The 21410-nt window shown below is 36.1% G+C and overlaps 1 protein-coding gene across 3 annotated transcripts in view; it reads left to right on the top strand.

The window, feature by feature from the left end:
* Window positions 1–21410, top strand: part of UBR2 (ubiquitin protein ligase E3 component n-recognin 2) — a 56287-nt gene that overhangs the window by 13258 nt on the left and 21619 nt on the right. For 2 of the 3 annotated variants that reach the window (XM_048299141.1, XM_048299143.1), the window contains exons 7-24: window positions 1355–1417; window positions 2672–2792; window positions 5460–5567; window positions 7107–7195; window positions 8040–8138; window positions 10432–10595; window positions 10684–10783; window positions 11314–11442; window positions 12185–12368; window positions 13410–13471; window positions 14245–14355; window positions 16624–16689; window positions 17986–18108; window positions 18450–18513; window positions 18805–18929; window positions 20186–20238; window positions 20501–20603; window positions 21146–21194. In XM_048299141.1, coding sequence (XP_048155098.1) covers window positions 1355–1417; window positions 2672–2792; window positions 5460–5567; window positions 7107–7195; window positions 8040–8138; window positions 10432–10595; window positions 10684–10783; window positions 11314–11442; window positions 12185–12368; window positions 13410–13471; window positions 14245–14355; window positions 16624–16689; window positions 17986–18108; window positions 18450–18513; window positions 18805–18929; window positions 20186–20238; window positions 20501–20603; window positions 21146–21194 — 1813 coding nt within the window. Of the gene's footprint in view, window positions 1–1354; window positions 1418–2671; window positions 2793–5459; window positions 5568–7106; window positions 7196–7866; window positions 7966–8039; window positions 8139–10431; window positions 10596–10683; window positions 10784–11313; window positions 11443–12184; window positions 12369–13409; window positions 13472–14244; window positions 14356–16623; window positions 16690–17985; window positions 18109–18449; window positions 18514–18804; window positions 18930–20185; window positions 20239–20500; window positions 20604–21145; window positions 21195–21410 lie in introns of all 3 variants that reach the window. The other variant, XM_048299142.1, reaches the window with a different exon arrangement.

Below are 21410 nucleotides of genomic sequence, written 5' to 3'. Positions count from 1 at the left end.
GAGCACCTAAATGTGCTCCAAACATAGGAAATGCTTCTCAGAGTAACACCAGTAAAGTGTGAGGGATAAAATCCATAACTGACTGCTTTTGTTTTGGTGCTCATGGAACTATTCATGGTTTGTGTTTTTCTTAAAAATTTAATTAATTTTCTTTTTCATAGGTGTCAGATTATAATGGCAGGAAGAGGTAAAAGCATTTCACACAGTTTTTTGGAAGAGCAGTGAGCTCAGAATCACCATATGCTGAATGTAATTGTAACTAGTATTTCAGTTTCAGAAGCACTCTGTCAGCTGTGTTTGTATTGTGGCTCCTGTGCATTTTTTTGAAGAAAGTGACACTTCATTGGGCAACTGCACCTTGTTATCTTTGCAATGAACCTGTAAGCAGTTGACATGAAAAATGAGTGTCTTTTTTACTTGGCTTATTGGCTCATGCCTTTTTTGGGGGGGGTGGTGTAGGAAGGAAATCTCTTCCAAAATGGCAGTGGGAATGTCATTTTGGGTGGTTAAAGTACTTCAAGGTGGTCAGTGGAGCAGGAAATATAACCACTTCATATTACTTAACACTGAACTACATTTTGGTTTTGCATTATCACTGCTCTATTTTTTGTGATGCCAGTAACCAAAAGATTCACTTCTGATCCCTGAATATGAGGTGACATGAGCACATGGTGTGTACTGTAGGATACACTCAGATGTTTCCCTACTGTTGATCCTTCTATTTTTAAATACATCCATGAATGCATATATACATGAGCGTGTACATAGAAGAAATGTTATGCCTGAAGCAGTGATTTGGCATCAGATCTAAATTAACAGTGAGTTTTCCTGTCTGTATTATACTATAAATTCAATCAACTATCTATTTTGATGTATGGATTAACAGTACAGAAAGACTGAAAACCTTCCTTTTGGAATAAAACAAGTGCTTCAACTGTATGTTTAAAAGACCAATTAACTTTAATATCTGCTTTTTAAAAGGCACTGAAATATCTGAAATATCTTCAAGTTATATCAAAACTAATGATTAATGCCTTTGTACTAATGTTTTCAGTATTTTAATAAAAGTAGTGTAGTTACATCTTAAGAACAATGTTATACACAGAAAATTTAATGTAACAGGTAACTAAATATATGATGCAATTTTATCTTCTTTTAAAAAGTACACAGTGCATTTGGGAAATCCCAGTATGTAACTATACACAGTACTTTAAATAGTGAAAACAGCATGAAAGGCAGAGTAGTTAGCATGCATCTGAAGCTTTTACTGTGTTTTTTATACTAATGTAAAACACAGAATCAGGACTTCCTGTTTAGGAGCTGGTGGTAATGTTACATCTTTCTGAATTTACAGGGCCGTAGGTCCGTTCGATACGGAGACTTCCAGTACTGTGAGCAGGCAAAATCAGTAATAGTGGTAAGTAGTGGTGGTAAGGGGTATTATCTGCTTACTTGCCTCATCTTAAGCAAAAAGAGGCTTTGCTACACAGTTTGTGATACTGTGATCATAATGACTCACTATATTTTAATGATACAAAGTGTTGGTGATACTATTTACAATATGCACAGTAGAGGTATCAAAATATTGGTTTATGGGGTTTTTGTTGTTGTTGGTCTTTTGTTGGGTTTTTTCTTACTATATTTCTAAATTTGGCCAAACTGGAACACCTACCTGACACCCAAAATAATTTTCTAAAAAGAAGTTTGTAGATAATTTTTTCCTTCATAAAACAGATGTGTCTGGGAACTTTAAATGTAATCTTTTAGAATTACATGGCAGTTCAGATCAGTGAAGTTAAATTATTATAGTTTTTTTCCCATAGTATGAAGTTGCTTATGTCTTTCACAACAACAGTTATGGAGATTATTACTGATTGAATCCAAGTGTGAAACTGCAAATAGTTTCATTTTGCATCTATGTATATATATTAATATCTCTATATTGCAAGATTCTTCCATGTAAAAACATGAGAATAATGTTTTCTGTTTAATTTTTCTTTAACTGCTGCAGTGCAGTACTTAATCACATGAAATAAATTGTTTATGTATGATACTGCAACCATTGAAAAACAAACTGCAACTAGAGTTACTGGTTTTTAACTATTCATGGTATTTTGAAAACATTAGCATATTTTTAAAGATAATGTTGTGCAATATTTTTAACTTGCTGCCCATGCATGCAAAGAACAAATGGCTTTTATATGTAACATTTAATTATTATGCTTTCTAACACATAGATGAGGGTAAATTCTTCCTTGTTTTAACTTTGTGTATTTAATTTGTATTTTTGAAAATAGTCTATGGACAGTCAGTTTCCATGAGGGGCTGCTGTGTGACCTGCATGTCAAGAGGGACAAACATGCATGGCTGTCTTGGGTTGATTGGTTATCAGTAAAATGCTGCAGATCAGTGTAAGCATTGATAACAGGGCAAGAGTGGAAAATGGATTGACGTAAATATGTTGATACTGCATAATAAAGTCCTTAGAATATTAATAGGATAAACAAAGTTCAGACTTTTTTGGGTTTGCTATGTAGGTGATAGTAATTAGAATATTTATTAATATTATAAATTACCAAATTTGATCATAGAAATGCTGCATTTCTGTATAGAAGTAGATGCCAGTCCTCACTTAAATATGCATTGCCTCCTTTTTCCTTTTCTTTTTAAGAGAAATACCAGTCGTCAGACAAAGCCACTGAAAGTACAAGTTATGCATTCATCTATTGTTGCCCATCAGAGCTTTGGTCTGAAGCTCCTAACTTGGCTTGGCAGTGTTATTGGATATTCAGGTGGGCAAAATTGACCTTTTTGAGATAAGTTAGAGAATATTTGTGAGAGGAGCTGATTTTCTGAAGCAATTTTGTCTACTTATTTCAGATATGTAATGTATAAGGCAAAGCTATTAATAACTTGTCAGACTTCATTCTATTTTCTCTTACTGGAGTGCTGTTCTGAATTCTAACTTGCATGTGGAAGTGCTACCAGTCTTACATAGTCTTTTCTGTTTAGTTGCTGTTGAACAGAAGCTGAGACTCACTGTCAAATGCAGTATGCCAAAAAGCTATTTTTTCAGTCCCTAGTTCTTTTTAAATGTATGCAGTAAGCTGAAAATAACCTGTCTGATTAGATAAAACAAAATTATTCAGAAGTAATTTGATGAATGATGATGAAAGTGATTGCTTCAGATTTTTTGCTAAGTAGAACAGAGAAAATGCAAGGAATTGTGGAAGGTTTTGGTAAGTACAGAAGCTGACAAAGTCTTAATCAGATTTTTTGAAAGAGGTTTCTTCAAAGGAATCAAGATGCACAGTATCAGATTTTATGGGAATGCTCGGTTTTTGTTTTGACTTGGCTCCCTCTTTGTCCTGGTAAATCATGAGATTGTGAAGATGTAGGATATGATGGGAAATAAAAGGAAAAGTGACAAACTGCTGATACAGAGAAATGTAGATACAGACCCCCTTGCAATTTGTATTTTATTCATCTGGAAATATTAGCAAGAAGTATTAACAAAGCACACTCAGCTGTCATATTGCACCTATGTTCTGCATAGGTGCAACCTTCCTTCAGGGACTGTATGTTTTATTAGACTGATAGCTGGAAAACTAGCCAAGATTTCAGGCACGAGGTCTTTATAACATCTTCTTGTTTTTGAAACATAAGTAGTTTAAGTTTTAAAGATAAGTAAATCAAAGTTTTCAACAAAAGTTATGGTAGCAGTTTGTTCAACTATTTGCCAGTGTTGCTGGTAAACAGTAGGTATTAATAGAAAGGAGTTATGAGGAGAGTTTCCTTCTGTGGTAAATTTTCCTTTCAGTGAAACATATAGGCAGGCATTGTCATTCTCATTTGAAGCCCAGTCTTGTGCCATATCATTTGTGCCAGGTGCCACAGTCATTAATTTTCAGCATTAAATGACAGTTTTAAAAAGTAGCTTGAATATGTTAAGGGTGTCTCAAATTACAGAAGAAAGCGCTGAATTTTGTCTGAGTTGTGTGTGTAGTGTTTCTGAAGTTCTGAAGAGTTTGGCTCATTAAATGTTGAGTTCTTTATGATTCAGAAGGGCAAAATGCATGTTTGACTGTAAACAGCACACATGCACTTTGTCTGTGACCAGTGTGCTCATTTACTTGAGCTGCCTTCCATGTCTTGGGATGCAGTCTCCTACTCTGGAGCCTGGTTTTGTGAAATGCACTTCTGAAAGAGTTGGTTTCCCTTAGCTTTTTAACAAACACACCCAAACAACTAAACTGCTCAATCTTTTCAGCAGTCTGTTACCCTTCATCTGTAACATGGGGTAATGCAGGTGCGCTGCTTCGGTGGTTACACTGAAATGTCCCTGAACAAAGGCTGAGTGACAGGTAGAGGGATCTTCTGCTGTGCTAGAGTTAGGTTAGATGTTAGGCTGGATGATTGCTGTGAAAGGAATGACTTGTCATTAATGCTTGTCATTAAAAAAGAAAAAACCTCGCTGTGGAACTTCATCAGAAGTTTGACCACTATGTCCTTCCTAGCTAATGTAACTTCTTCAGGATTAAGTGTCTGTTTGACAATTGCTGAACAATGCAGTGGTTGCCATTAATTTGTTATCCTTCATAACAGTCGTTGGAATTGAACTCTGCAAGGCAAAAAAGGAATAACCCCAAGCTGCTGTAGGGGTTCTCAGAGTGTATGTTAACCAGACATACAGAGGGTAACCACATGCAGCATGGTTACTGCACCACGTGCAGCTATGTTACATGCAGTACACCGTATGGTGTGCACGGCACTAAGCCACTGCCCACTCTGCCTGAGGAGCTGTGATGCCAAGCAGGGTGTGGAAATAAGGACTCTGTAAGTCACATAGTTCTCCAGGAATATGCATTACCTCTAGTGCAAAGCCAGGTCGAACATTCTTAATAGGAGCATGTCTGGGTTGTGCTCTATTGAAGATGCAGGCTTGTCTGCAAGCATGGTCTTATAATTGCAATCATTGCTTCTTTCCATTAGAAAAAATATGCAGAGAAGCCTTAAAATGATAGCAGCTCCTAAGTGAAAACAAAAAGCTCCTACATGAATATATACGTCATGTCATATGAATTATATTTTCCTTTTGATAGGACTCTAAATAGGAGAAAGAAAACCTAGAAAATTAGTCTGCTGCATAACTTTCTTATTTTAATAAATCAGCAGCATTTTTAGGGAATTTTTAAACAACATTTTTATTTGATAACTTTAAACCAAATCATTGTGTTTGGCAATTTTCACTGTGTTCCTAGTGTTCCATAAGGCTAGTGTGAAACTTGCAAGGTATGAAATATTTGTGTTTGTATCAGCAAAATACAACTGCTGTTATTCAGTTGTCATGGAAAAGAGGGCAGTGTGGAGGCTTCTGTGCTGTATGAAAATTTCAATATGTCAAAATAACATATTTGTGTTTGAGCTGTAAGTAACTTGCACCATTTCTCTTCATTAAGATGGCCTTCGCCGAATACTGTGTCAGGTTGGTTTGCAAGAAGGGCCAGATGGTGAAAATTCTTCCCTTGTAGATAAGCTGATGCTTTATGATTCTAAACTGTGGAAAGGTGAGTTTTCTCAAAGTTCTGGAAAATGCTAAAGAAAGCTATGCTTAAATTTTCCTTCTACTGTATCTGCTAATGTTTGATCATTTTTACTGTGGTGTATTATGGATAATTTTGTCTAATTTGTTATAATCTCTCACTTCATGATACACTCCCAAGTACATTTAAGACAAGAACATACAGAGACTGTTTGGAGACGGGATTGGTTTTAGGTCTAATTTTTCTAAGTGGTTTGAAATTAAGACTGACTTGAGTATGCAAATAACTGTGATAGTTAAGGGGAATTGAGTAAACAATAGAAAAATTGGGGGTTTGTCTGCTTTATCGGATCTCAGCATCCATTTAATACCTACCAAAAAGACTATTTGTAAGGGATAAGGCAGAGTCTTTCTGCTTTGACTTATGTTTGTGTTCATGAGGTATTCTTAAGTGCTCTGAGAACATTCAGTGAAAACCCTGTTCTGTTGTTTTAGCGCTCTTGAAACTTTGAAAGGCTGTTTGATGTAATGGAATTAGCTAGAAAAGCTGTAATTTTGAGGAAAGGGAGGTAGTTAATTTCTATTCCCTCATTGATTCCATGTCTGATTTGATATCCTGAGAGGATGTGTAAGGCCAGGTGTAAGAAAGAGATGCACAAAGGACAGGTAGGGAATGATGCACTGTGTCTGTCTGGGGAACTTCTTGGAGTACCAGTAAAATAAGTAAGAAGTAAGGTGGAAAGTGGATGTAGTATGGAGACAATGATTATTTTAGGTTTTGTTTATCTAATACCTTTATCTTGAGAATGGAGTCTTAGCACTGCAAATTTTGTAATCTGAAAGGTACTGCTTTTGTGGAGCATTACAACATTTTTAATACAGGTTTTGTTAGGATAATGTCTTTCATGTAAGCAAGGAGTAACTTCTGCATTTCTATTTCAGCAGCAATATTTCTCTACTTTTTCTTGTATTCCATAGTTCCTCTCTGGTAAGGAAATAGTGTCATGGCTTTTGACTTAAAAGTGACCCACAGAAAGAAATGATGCATATGTGCATTTGTTTCCAAGCTACATAGAGATGAATATCATTTGTATTCATAATACTTTCTGGGATGCTGTCCAGACAGACTAGAAATTCAGAGATAGCTAAGCTGATTATTTATGGAGATGTTCATAACTAGGAAAATTTGTTGCAGTTCCCAAGACTTCTCATAATGGTGTTCTCATAATAGTGTTCTCTTCTTTTCCCTGGGCTATCTAAATCCCCTGTTTATCCTGAGGACGAACAGAGTTCTGTTCTTGTTTTGCTGACTTCCCTTATATTTGGTGATATACATTCCCATTCAACAGTATTATCTTATACAGGAGTAATAATGCCTCTTCAAGAATTTTGGTTTATGTATTCTTCTTCATCCTTTGCTACCACCTGACAGACTTAATCAAAGCAGCTTCTACTCTGAAATGCATATTTACCTCATTCTGTAGAAGTTTACCCTTCTAAATGTTTCCATAATATGTTGATAGAAAATAGTGACATGCAGTATTTCATTCATTTTTCTTGACAGGAGCTAGAAATGTGTATCACCAGTTATTCATGAGCAGTCTACTTATGGATTTGAAGTACAAGAAACTTTTTGCTATCCGCTTTGCGAGAGTAAGTATCTTTCTTACAAAGAGCCATTAAATGCTAAAACTGTCTAGTGAAGAGAGTCTAGTTAGCATACAGTGATTTAAATGAACTGTTACTCAATGTTTTTTCCTTTTTATGGAAGTGAAAACTTGAAATGAAGTGCTGAAAATCTTGTTTTGCTCTTCAGTATATTAGTTATAATGGCATCTCATCTCCTGGGAAGGGAATGGCCTTTCAGATGCCCCAGAACTAACGCAGTTCAGATGTTTTTGTCTTCACCATCAGCTATGTAGGCTATCACTTCTTAAGAGCTAATCGCTGCTCATTGTTGAGGTGTAAGCTGTTACAGCACTGCTCAGAAACAGTGCTGAAATTCAGTTATGCTGATTAGTATTTCTGCAGTAACTTGTATTTGAAGTACTTTAAATCAGCACTGCAGAATTCTGCTCACTGCTGCAGACAAATAACTTTCTCAAGTAGAAAATAAAATACTAGCCTTTATTGTGAAAATGAGGGTGAGTAGATCTCACATGTGAGCAGATTAAGTTGTCATGTTCTTTGTACAAAATATCCATATAATAATCCATTAGAGCTACTCTTCCCTTTTTCATGGCATTAAAGTTTCCCAGAGCAGACATTTAAGTTAAAAAATCAGGTCAGTGTGGATTAGAGGTGAATTTCCCCTTGTTGTTTAGAATTACCGGCAGTTGCAGAGAGATTATATGGAGGATGATCACGAACGGGCAGTATCGGTGGCTGCTCTGTCTGTCCAACTCTTCACTGTACCTACTCTGGTGAGTAGTGCCTGTCTTTCTTTTAAAAACTGATAGTTGGCACTCCTTGCCTTTTTTTGCCTCCTTCTTAATAGAACTATGAGCGATTGCAGAGTGATTTTATGAAAGATGACCACGACAGAGAGTTCTCAATTGCTGACCTCTCGATACAGATATTCACAGTGCCTTCTCTTGTAAGTACTAAAAGACCAAAAAAGGAAATCTTTATTTGTTAAAAGCCTTTCAAGGTTCATAAATCAAGGCTGCAGATTTCTTTAACATTACTATGCAAATGCAGAACAGTCAGACTGTTTGCATACATTGCTGTGGGTTTAGAAGTTAAAGCATTCAACATCGGGAAGTTTCAGTCTGGCTTCCCAGAGTGGGCTGGGTGTTTCTGGTTTTTCTTTTTACATTTTTCTTTTACCTTTTTAAGAAAGGTGCTTTCAAATTTATTTAGAGATATACACACACATAACATTTAAATTCCTCATCATACTGAGCCGCAGTTACTGTTTGTAGAAATCTGTATTATGGTTTGCATATCATGGTTTCAGAGTGCCATTCTGGTGCAGTTTATAAGTGATCTGCTTCATGTTCATTTTCCAGTCAACACAAGTGCAAGCAAGAATTGTCTCATGATACTCCCTACTTCCTTTGGTACTTTGAGTCTCAAGACAATGCCTTCTCTCAGTTTTCCAGTTAATTTTTGTTTCAGTGCTTACAAGCACTGTGACTTCTCACAGCTCACTAAATCTGCTGATCTTTCACCAGCTTGTTTGGGAAACTTTTTTTTTTGTTCCAGTCTCCATTTAAATCTGTCTTTGCTTGTATTATGAACTAGACAAATTAAAATTTGGACCTGTACTGGAATAAAAGTCTGGTTTTTGTACCCAGAATTGTTTAAAAAATGAATGCTTCTGAATCCTCCCAAATTTAATAAGCTTAATTGAGCTCTAAAATTCAATAGTAGCATGGCAATCACAATACTGAGCAAACTTCTTCATTTTCCTAGGGATGGATGTTCATGGAAATTCAACAGGAACTCATGATGTTGTTCCCATGGTTCAGGACAATATTCTGTTGCTTCTTTTAATTTTGATGCTTTCAATAAGAATGTTGCCAATATTCAGACTTACAGTTAGACTTAAACAACTAATATTATTCAGATGGTTATGATATTTTTCCCTTTGGCAGATGGGGTGGTATAATACGTGTATCAACACATACTTACAAAAAAAGTAATTTCAAACATTTACCAGGGCAGAATAATTGCAGTGCCCCTTTTATGTGTGTTCTATTTTGAAAGCATTGGAAAGAACCAAAGCAAATGTATTTTGACAGTTTTGCGGAAGGATAGAATAGACTGATGACATGAAAGTAATTACGATAAGCTCCTATCATATGAACTAAGTATTATTTTTAATAGATTTATAGTCACTCATTCTTAACTAAACGAGTAAGTTAAAGAATGTAAACCACCCTACCATCCTCCAGTAACATTTTCAAACTGATCTTAGTAATGTAAGAGTTGGAGCTCTCAAGGAACTGAGGTTTTTTTGTTTGAGGGTGGATGGGAAGTTCTGTTGGTGATGATTTTTTGGGGGGGAAAAATGTTAATCATTAGATTCTTTTCCCCCACTGCAATAGCATTTTAGAAACTGTTTTGGGTTATCATTAGCAGCTGTAAAACCTGGAAGCTCTAGTCAAGAGCCACAATGTCATTGTGGTAGATCAGAGTGGCCAGTCTTGTTGAGTCTACCAGCCGGATCCAAGAACTGCAAGGTTCATCCCATTTAACCTGCAGAACCAGCAGACTGGGGGAGTTGTGGAAGTGTTCATGAGTAGGAGCTGGCAGTAATTACTTAGTGCCCCCTCCTCTGTTGTGAAGTTGGGTTAGGTAAGGCTGGCTGTGGAAGACAATCTTTCTCAGACTTTGCTGATTTGTTTCATGCAACACATAGATACATGCAGGAGACCTTGAGGGAAATTACAGGTAATTTCGTGAAATTTCCATGTGGAAATTGCACATGCACTTCCTTACCAGTTCAGAAGAGGCTCTGCTCACCGCAGCTCTTGATAGTTTGTAAACAGAAAACAGAAGAGCTGTCACTCCCCTAAAGGGCTTGTACTTAAACTATCTGAGATAACACATACTTAAAGGGAGGTACAAGTTAATTATAAGACACATAATAAGATGTCTTGTGCCATAATTATATGGGTTAGCAGGAGCCTTACCATAGACAGACTTCTGTACAGAAAGAATCTGAAAAAAGAAATCTGGCTTATGATAATTTTTGACTAGATTCCTTTTTTTTGTCTTCTGTGATTCTGTGAAAAGAGTGCTTTTCCGTGTTCTGTGCTAATTGTTGATGTAATTACTTTGGATAAAAAAAAAAAGGTGTTTTATAAACTTCATGGTGCAGTGTGAAAATCTTGTTAGCTGTGTCTGTTAACTACAGCAAATTTCAATGTACTTTGGCATAGGCTCGAATGCTAATAACAGAAGAGAATCTCATGACCACTATCATCAAAACTTTCATGGACCACTTAAGGCACCGTGACATCCAAGGCAGGTTTCAGTTTGAACGTTACACTGCTCTGCAGGCTTTCAAATTCAGACGTGTCCAGAGCCTTATTTTGGATCTCAAGTAAGTATACTATGTGCTGATTTGAAAAATTGAGGAGTTTAAAAAAAAAAATCTAAAATGAACGCTTCCGTCTTCCTAATCTACCCAGGTATGTGTTGATAAGTAAGCCAACAGAGTGGTCAGATGACTTGAGATGCAAGTTCCTGGAGGGTTTTGATGCCTTCTTAGAATTACTCAAATGTATGCAGGTATGTAAATCTGTGAATTACAAAATTTGGCAAAATTTAAGCAGGAAGTTAGCTATCATGGTGTCAAAATAGAAGAAATTTGATCTACTCTTCATTTTATAGCTTCAGTGCAGTATCACTTTTGGAGCCATGTCATGTTTTCCTGAAACATAACATCTTGCCTCTCTTTTTAAAAATTAAGTTTGTTCTAGATGACAATAAAAAGGAAGAGCAGCTCAAAAAGAGAAGTGTGATTTGGGGCATATTTTGCATTTGTAGAGGCAGACAACACAATTAATTCTATGGGCAAAATCTGGCTTGTTTTAAATGTCAGCAGAGTTGCTCCTTGTATTGAGGAATAAATTGTTCGTGACACACAAATAGACCTCTTCACTTGTGGTTTCATCCCTTTCATTCTCCCAAGGTTCTTTTTACCTGTTGCAGCAACAATATGTTTATAAGGATAGCTGACTACTGTCTCACACTTCTGCTAATGCTGTCAGTGTATTTCTGTGATACATTGTTGAAATGTATAATTCTTCTTGTTCTAGGGTATGGATCCAATAACTCGTCAAGTAGGACAGCACATCGAAATGGAACCAGAGTGGGAAGCAGCATTTACACTGCAGATGAAATTAACACTTGTTATTTCAATGATGCAGGACTGGTGTGCATTAGATGTAAGTTTCTTCTGAATTGTTTTTCTTTGTGAAGAGGGATGAAACCCAAATATTAATACATGTAAAAATTGACCTAAACACAACTTCACCATAAGCCAGGAACATCTTCTATGAGCGAATGCAGATATTTTCTGTATTTAAGCACAAGGATGGTTTGTACTGACCAATTCATAAGAATGTGGTTAAGCCTTTTTTTTGTCACACATCTGAAGATTGTCACTACACTACCAGGTTATCATTTCCAGAGAGGAGGGAATGGAGGAGTAGGCCCTGGATCTACCAAATACTGCCTGGTTATAAATCATGTTTCTGCTCTATAGGTGTTTCAAGTTTCAGGATTAGAGAATTTAAGCATGGTAAAATATGCTGGTAGAATAAGTGATCCTGGAATATCTGAACATTTAGGCTGGCTTTAATTTGTTACTGGTAGTAAATGTGCAGGTTTTACTAGCCTAGCATGGTCATTGCTCAGAAAGTTACCATAATGTCAGTTACAAAAAAACCCCAAACCCAAACAACATACTGGTGGGTATTTTTCTAATCAGACATACCAGTACGAGTTTTGCAATTTGTGCCCTCCTTAATTTGGCTCTTTTGTCGGATTCCTTATCTTAATTTTGCAGGACTGTTGTTAAAGGTAAAAATCTCAAACCCTTCAGAGTCTTTCTTAAATTGTCTGTATTATTTTTCAGAGCTGTGGGGTTTTTTTCATAATCTCTGTAAACTGCAATCTTTCTTTTAGGAAAAAGTATTGATTGAAGCTTACAAGAAATGCCTGACTGTGTTGATGCAGTGTCATAGTGGATTTACTGATGGAGAACAGCCTATTGTCCTCAGTATGTGTGGACATTCAGTTGAGACCATCAGATACTGCGTTTCTCAGGAAAAAGTTAGCATTCATCTTCCAGTTTCTCGTTTGCTTGCAGGTAGGAGCAGCTGAAAAATACTTCAGGAAATGAAAAATGTTCTATAGATGTGATTTGTGTTTGTGTGTACATGAAGACGCACACAGGCATTGTTTAAGGCCTGAACAGGATGAATTTTGGCCGTTTTATAGCTGCTTGGTAGCCTCTAGGCCAGATGTTCCCTTGCACCAGAGAACTTGTTATCATTCAGGCTGGTGGAGATTGTCCCATGCCTCTGGATTTGTATTATAGACAGCTACTGCTGCTTTTGCTACATGAATGATGCAAAAGAGCTGCAACAAAATATGGACTGTGGTTGACTTTTTTGGAATATGTTTAGCTGTCATATTGAATAGACTAATCAACATTCTGTTAGAGAACAGATTTATCAAACAGATGTGTCACCAGAAAATTGAGCTATGCCTTTCTCTTCATATTGTGCCTATCTTGTTCAACAGTTGTGTTGAAAAAAGCCTTGTGAATTTTAGTTTACAGAATCAGAAAGATGTGATAAAAATAAATTCACAAGTAATGGAGTGAAAAAGATAATTCTTAGGTAAAGTGCCGTGCAGCTCAGTGTCAAGTAACTTTGAATATTTGAGTCTTTGAGCAAAGTCCTTGTAACTTCAAAAGAAAGCAAACCAGAAAACCCTCATGTATTTTGGAGGGGCCTTTTTCTAGTTCCTGAGGTATTTTATAAACCCCGCAAGGCCTGATAAAAAGGATGAGGTATCTGCTGTTGATTGTTTGTCCTGACAGACCAAGGACTCTTGGCTCTCACAGCGGGGACATGAAAGAGTTGAAAAAAAAGGCAAAAATTGCGCTTGTACTGCAAGGTTTATGCAGATACAATGGGAAAACTTCTGTTCTCTTCAAATGTATTCTTTGTAACATGTTTCTTCAGGAAATAGCTGTGTAGCTCCAAGGTGATAAATTTGCAGACCTGTAGCTGTGTCCAGAAAATGGTCTGAAAGTAAATTAGATGACCTTTTTTGTCCTATTTGAATTACATAAATATTGGATGTAATATTCTCTATGGTTTTTTTTCATGTCTTTATGTAGGCTTGCATGTTTTGCTGAGTAAAACTGAAGTGGCATATAAGTTTCCAGAGCTGCTACCCCTGGTATGTAATTAAATGTAGTATATTCATTAAATATAATTAATGCTGAATGTGAAATTGGTCATGTAAGTGTAGGGTATTATTAAATAAAACAAAGGACCTTTGTACTATGAGTTCTACTCAGAGAGAATATCTTCAGTACATAAAATTACCTCTTAAAAGATTAATATCTAGATATTCATGACTGGAGCATAGGCAATCAGTATTGCTCTCTAAAGTAACTAAGACTCATGTTGCATAACCTCCTTTTTGTAGCAGAAACTGTTTATAGGAACCCCAGGCAGGATCTGATTCCTTTTCCTTTGGCTGGGTTCTAATTTTCTTCCCCAGCTGTTTCTTGCCTGTTCTTATTGATATGCTATTTCTTTAAGGGGTAGTCAAAAAAAAGTAAAATAAAGGAGGATAAAACCTAACTGGGAGAAGAAATCTCAGTGTCTTTGGAAAGAAGTAGTACTTAACCTTTGAATAAAAGAAAAGAAATAATTACAGTGTTATTAAATTGCTGGTGTTGATGTTTTAAAGTATGAAAGCTGCTGTCTTTAGGAATAAACTCAAGCCCTTGTGCAGTAGTTGTGTGGAGCAAAGATAGAATGTGAGGGTGGTTAACAACTATTTGAAAGATTGTGAATAGGCTCATCTAACTTTTGTGTTAGATTTGCTTGTCTTTTGTAGTGCCCAAATATTTTAATGATCACAAATACCATCCTCCTTCATTTCAGTCCCATTTTCTTTTATTTTCTCTGTATACATAAAAATATTGCATTTTCTTACTGCAGAGTGAGCTTAGCCCACCTATGTTAATAGAACATCCTCTGCGATGCCTAGTCCTATGTGCCCAAGTGCATGCAGGGATGTGGAGAAGGAATGGCTTCTCTCTTGTTAATCAGGTAAGTGCATAGTAGCTGTAGAATCACTCTTTTCTGATAACTCCCTCAGGATAATTTCACAGAATCACAGAATCAATTAGGTTGAACAAGACCTCTGAGATCATTGAGTCCAACCCTTGGCCAAACACCACCTGGTCAACTAGACCATGGCACTAAGGGCCATGTCCCTTGAACACCTCCAGGGACGGTGACTCCACCACCTCCCTGGGCAGTCCATTTCTATTTTTAACAACCCTTTCCATGAAGAAATTCTTCCTTATGTCCAACCTGAACCTCCCCTGGCACAACCTGAGGCTATGTTCTCTTGTCCTGTCACTGGTTGCCTGGAAGAACCTCAGTGTATTTCTTGAAGTGAAGGGCCCACAACTGGACACAGCACTAGAGGTGGGACTTTACCAGTGCTGAGTATGGAGGGCGCTCTTGATCTTTCAAACCTCAAAACCTTCTTTTTCTGCATTGATTTGAAATTTTACTTATGTCAGTCTTATGGAAAGCAATGTGAGATAGGCATTTTTATCAGCACTGACATCATTTGACTATTTTTGCTTTTAAACTGGTCTTTGATTTTTTTCTTTTTTTTTTTTAAGTCAGAAATTGTTTTTTTGTTTCAGGACTGCTACAGTAGTCACTGAACTTAGTGCTTGGTGTGTGAAGAAGTTTTTGTTAATGCAGTTAATGACTCCTAGCTTTTTTACTGTGTACTTTCCAGCAGTAGTTGGAAGTGCAGAATTAGATCTGCACATCTGTGGTAATGCATTCATCACCTCCACATAAAAGTGTCTCAGATGTGAAAATATCCAGCATTATGATATTATGGCTATTTATATTTATAAAGTAATTAAAATCCAAAGACCCTGCAGTAATAGAAGCAGTGTAGAACTAAGCATTTCTTGGCTTTTAGCTCTCATACTTCTGGAGACTGGCTTCTTTCATCCCTAAACTTACATTCTCAATGTTTGTATAAATTAAGTGTTTCAAGCATAACAGCTATGAAATAGGTACTGTGGTGTCAGTACCACCCACCAGGGTGATTGTCTCAAGTGATTTTCTCAGCAAGACTTAAGATTACAACAGGGATAGGGTTTAATTCTGTGAGGTGTTAACTTGATTTATTTGCAAGAAAATCCTTTCAGTTCCCATCAGCCCTCATCTCCATTAGATAATTGCCATGTGTATTTACTAGGAGACTGAATGAAGCTGCTCAAATATATTATATTCTGACACTTCTTGAAGGATCTTTATAAGGTGGTGTCCTTGTCATTAAAGCAAAAAGAGCTCTAGTTATGTACAATTATAGCAGTGCCCATAGTGCTGTAGACACACATCAAATCTGGAATTTCAGCCTAGCTTTTGGTAGTGAAATAAGTCTCTGTGTTAATTTTCCCTGGTTGTCAGGATCTTGAAGTTAAGAGCTTCGTTTAGTTGAGATAAAATAACTCCCACAGTCTGCAAGTCCTTTTTCTTTACTTTGGCTATGGAAAGCTCATGTTCCTTTTACTTTGCCTATGGAAAGCCAGCTCCTTTTGGATATTTCCCAGAAAATAGGAGTGGGCATCTATATGTATGGATTATAAAGGTGGGGAAGAAAGGGAAGGCATGCCTAGCTGTCTTAATGTAATTCTGGTGGAAATGGTATGTGTCTAGAGGAGACTTTAGCACACTGAAGTGTGTTCCCTGTCCTAGGTAGAAACTTGTCAGCCCTATTTATTTTTCCTTGATGTGGTGGAATCAAACTTTCCTACTTTTCAGAGCCATGCAGTGGTTGTGATGTTGCTGCTGCCTGGCTCAGTCCTGTTGAGTCCTTCCCAGGATGGTTTGGGTTAAGTATAGTTCTGTCACAATATTAACATTTTGCTGACACTGGCAATTCCTGAAAGATTGTATCTCAAATGATTAAAGAGCAATTCATGGAGCGAAGAAAAAACATTTCTCCATCTACAAGGGCTTTCTCTCCTGTGAATTTCAAACAGTTAATTGCTAAACAAATACATTAAAACATAAGCTAAAGAGGTCAAAAAGATTTTTGCTTCTAAGTTTATGCAATCCAGACATTGCACCGCTACAACCCAGCCAGCAACTATGCCTGTCTTGTGCTTTATAAAAAAGCTTTTTGCATACAGATAGAATGGTATAATTTTTTTCAAATTACAGATTCATTTTTTGTTTATGAACACAGTATAGCAAAGCTTATTTTTTACAGAAGTAAAATAATTCTGGATTAAATATTATCTTTGTTAATGATTGTGGTGTTTTGGGTATTTTTTTCAGATTTATTACTATCATAATGTGAAGTGCAGGAGGGAGATGTTTGACAAGGACATAGTAATGCTTCAGGTAACTACGTATGCTGGTTTGCATTTTTTCTAAGTATTTTCAGGATATGTGTATGTTTGTTTTTATCTTCATCAGAACCTTTTTAAGGAAACAAAAGTAAATTTTTTTGTGGAAGGACTTCAGTTTTCTTATTTTATCTATATAATTATGGAATAATTTGTAAAGGAAATAACTGTTGTTGTAATACTTGTTTTTTAATTATAATTTGAAAAGTGCAGAATTTTCTGTTCAGTGCATATATGCTGCATCTTCAAGAATGTAATATTTTAACTAATGGGTTATGCTGTACTGGCAGTTGCACAAGTCTCCATGTCTTCAGTAATGTACTCAGTGTATGTGTGGAATTTTTTTTTCCCTTCAGAAGAGATTTTGCAAATGAGTCTATTTAGCTGTGTCAAAGATACAATACTTCTACATTGAGAGCAATAGAATCTAAAATTTGCAGCTCGGGTCCATAGTTCACCGGGACAGCAAAATATTTTCTCAGGAGTCCCTCAAATCTTTTAGAGTTAGCAATACCCAATTGGAAAAACATGCCCCAAGTTACTTCTGCTTTTGGACATTTTTTCCCTGAGGCTTGATCTGCCACTGATTTTTAATGATCGTTTTCAGCTGCCCATTTGGTCAGCTATCCTATAGCTTTCTTGGAAGTTTATTCTGTTTTGAAGATGGTTCCATTATCAATAGTAAACCAACAACAAATATTTCTAATTGGCAAACTTAGATACCTTGTTTAATAAACAAAAAAAACGTCAGCCAGTAGTTTTCAGAAATGGAAATCTCTGAAAGTCAGTGTTTGTTCTGCATTGAAACTTCATTATTTTTCTTTCCAAGAAGGTTTTGGAAGCTTTGCTCTACAACCTTCAGCCTATCTTTTGACGATTGGAATTTGTTGTCAAAACCTTCAGTGGTATATGCTAAGTAATATTATGCCTGCTAGAAGATAAGCCATGAGGAACAAAGTTTTGCAGATAAAAACAACCAAACAAAAGTCTTTCATTGAAATTTATTTAGACTGTTTAAAATAGGAGTAACCCTGAATATTTTACATGATGCCCTTAAAAGGCCTTTAGAAATTCTTGATAAAGCATAGGATTCTGCTTGTCAGATGGGCTTACACTTTTGTTTTTGGCATCCTAAGAGAGTAAACTTAATATTTAAGTCTTCATTCATAGCATTGCGAGACGAATTAATTTTATAAAGAATATACAGTGAACATCATATATAAATATAGAAACATGCTACGATAACACCCAATCTGTCTTCTGTTTATAATCTTTTTTTTTTCTTTAATAGACAGGTGTGTCTATGATGGATCCAAATCACTTCCTGATGATAATGCTGAGTCGCTTTGAACTTTATCAGATATTTAGTACTCCAGACTATGGCAAAAGATTTAGCACAGAAAATACTAACAAGGTATTTTATGTACTACTGCAATAGAAAATCTGCAGGTTTGATTTTCAAAATGTATCAGATGCTGTTGAATTGAGACAGAGCTATTTCTTGATTAAAAAGCAAAACCTATCCTGTTTTACTTTCATTTGGCCAGTTTGAAATATGCAGTTGAATTACCTGTCAAACTAGTAAATGTCAGAAAATGTCGCATAATTTTTGCACTTATGACTGTGTTTAAGCATAGCTCAATTTGAGACTGCTAAGGGTGAAAACAGGCAATGTTTTGAATCACTGAAAAAGTATTTTCAGCATATGAAATGATTATTGAAAAATGTAATTCTTTTTAAATTGTTTTACTTCAGGATGTTGTTCAACAAAATAACACTCTTATAGAAGAGATGCTATACCTCATTATAATGATTGTTGGTAAGTTCAGAATATACTTAATTCATTTTTAAAATTTAGACTCTTTAATGGTCTGGACAATTTTTTATTGTCATCTCAGGTTCAGTTCTGTTGTGAAGTTCCTGTAGCTCTGACTTCTTTCCTAGGAGAAAACCCTTGAAACTAGCTTAGATCAGTGTAATGAATTTTTGAGCACTGGTGGGTGAACACAAGATTTCACAGAAGGCATCTTATTTTCCAGCCTTTTAATTAGAGAAAAAGATTAAAAGATGTTTAAAATCAGAAAAAAAAAGGTGTATTTTATTTCTACAGGCGAAAGGTTCAGTCCTGGAATAGGACAGGTAAATGCAACAGATGAAATCAAGCGGGAGATCATCCATCAGCTGAGCATCAGGCCAATGGCTCACAGTGAGTTGGTAAAGGCACTACCTGAAGATGTAAGTAACTTGTCAAGAAGGGGGGAGCCAACTTCGACTTGATAAGGTTGATTGCTGAAAAATTTTCTTATGCAAGTTCATGTCACTTAATGTGGAGTGGGAGCGGCACGATTACGCTAAGAGCAGGGTTAGCATGAGTACAGATTAATAGTTCTTGTGGCAAGGTAGGAAAGAGGCAAAGAAGGAACAACATATGAAAGAGGCGGGAATCTGAGAGCTTCTTCAGCTCCTTTTTCTTTTTAATGCTGTTTCTAATCAGGCCATCTGGCCAGCAGTCTGTGCAGTATGGAAGTGGGTTGTTAGAACTATCCAGAAATATAAGCTGTTATATTTTAAAGCCTAACAAGAAGTGAAGAGACATGGAATCAGACACTGTATTATGACTTGTGTAACATAAATGCTTCATTTACATGAACAGAATAATTTATCTGAATTCTGAGTACTTCTGTAGGACAGCAAAGCTTGCTTTCCTTTTTCCTTTTAATATTTTTGAAGCGATCTTTTAAAATTTATTTCTGAAGACAGTCAAAATTCCAATGTTAGTATTTTACTGTACTGATAGTAACTTTAATGATAAATTCTGAAATATTTTTCTTCTTTCTAAATATTTTAAACTGAAACAATTTGAAAAGTCAAATTTTAAGATTATTTAAGAATAATTTAGGGTTGCATGAAAGAGCAAACTGTGATTTAAGCTGGAGTTCTAAATTATATTGTCAGTCCTAAATACTTTTTCCCTGGCCTGTTAACTGCTGTGAATATGTATTGCAGGAAGGGGGTGGAAATATTAAAAGATAATTTGTGTATGAAGTATTGTTACATATTTGAGCTGATGTCTCATGCTGCCTTTTGTGGTTGTTTTACCATTTTTCAATAACTGGTCTTTTTAGCTTTCCGGTATTTATTTCAATTTAAAGACCTGGAAACTAGAAATACTAGCTGTGTATTCTAAAAATGTGCAGAGTTAGCTAACTTAAGAGTTTTCTCCTGCTACTGTTACATCTGAGTTTATTGTGACAGGGAGAAGCAGTACAAATTGAGCACTTAGAATGGCATGATTTTTTAAAAATACCTTTGCAGAGATGGTATTCCTGAATGTATTTTCATGTTATGTGGTCTAGTGTTCTCTTGAGTGCCAGTAAAATGACTTTGTACTATATTCAATTTGCATGCTTACTCTAGTATGGTATGATATTTGAATGTGTTTATTCCAAGAACTACAGTAACACACTGTCTTGCCTTTTCACTCCATGTAGGAGAACAGAGAGACTGGGATGGAAAGTGTGATTGAAGAAGTGGCATGTTTCAAGTATGTTTCCATTTATTCTAATGATTCAACTTTAGAAATGGAATGTCTAAATTAGTGAAAATGAGAGAATGAAAGAAAGGGGGCTGAGTCATGGTGATTTCCCATGGCTTTACTCATGTGCAGAATTCTTAATACTGTTACTTATTTAATTTCTAGAATGCCTGTTTAAGCAGTGTTTGTTAGCTGTTCTAGTTAACTATTTATTCTCAGATGTTAAGAACCAGTGGACATAAAGTGTTTTGTTTGCTTTGGTGTGTTGTAGGAAACCTGGGTTAACAGGCAGAGGGCTGTATGAATTAAAACCAGAATGTGCCAAGAACTTCAATCTGTATTTCTATCACTTTTCAAGGGCAGAGCAATCAAAGGTAACTAGTAGTTTAACTTCCTGGGTTTATTTTGTGTCTCTTTTTTTGTTTGCCTTTTTCCAAAGCTTACTTCTGTGAAGAGCTATTACCAGCTGGATATTTGAGAATGTTAACAAAATTTGCCCAAGATTTTGCAGTGATTTCTGTGACACTGGATCCTATGCCCTATACAGAGCTCTTGAAATCAATGAGCATTCAGGAGCTTGTCTGTGGGTTCCGTTGCATCTTATTTTACTGAAAGTATTTAAAACAGTCTGTATTTTCCCTTACCTGTATGGAAATTGCCATTTTAGCTCAAACTTGCCTTACAGTTTTATGCTAGGAAAAGAATCCAGGCTGGCTTAAGAGGAAAGATTAATTTTGAAGTTGCATGCCCTACTTTACAAGGAGAATATAAGGCAAACTGAAAAGACATTAAAGCTTTCATGTTTATTTAAGGATGGGAAAAAACAGTAACAATGTAGTAAAGCATGAATGCTTTTTTTATTTGATTTATATTGGTACAGATTTTGAGTAATGCTGGCATTGTTCTTCTATTTCAGGCAGAGGAAGCACAAAGAAAGCTGAAAAGACAGAACAGAGAAGACACAGGTATTTATTTTTGAGAGGAGATGGGAGAAGATGGAATCACATATCAAGCTGTGTATTGCCGTGGCATTTAGACTAACAGCCTGTTCCTGGGCTAGAGTAGAAGTTGGTTAGAAATGAAGCAATTTCTCTTATGTCTCCCTGGCTATAGTCAGGGATCTGATTTGTCATGGAACCAGCTTTCTGAACAGCTTATTCCTTTGCCTTTTCTGTTACACA

Source organism: Corvus hawaiiensis, chromosome 3 (assembly GCF_020740725.1).
Source record: "Corvus hawaiiensis isolate bCorHaw1 chromosome 3, bCorHaw1.pri.cur, whole genome shotgun sequence".
Taxonomy (NCBI): domain Eukaryota; kingdom Metazoa; phylum Chordata; class Aves; order Passeriformes; family Corvidae; genus Corvus; species Corvus hawaiiensis.
This window is presented reverse-complemented; position numbering and strand designations above follow the sequence as displayed.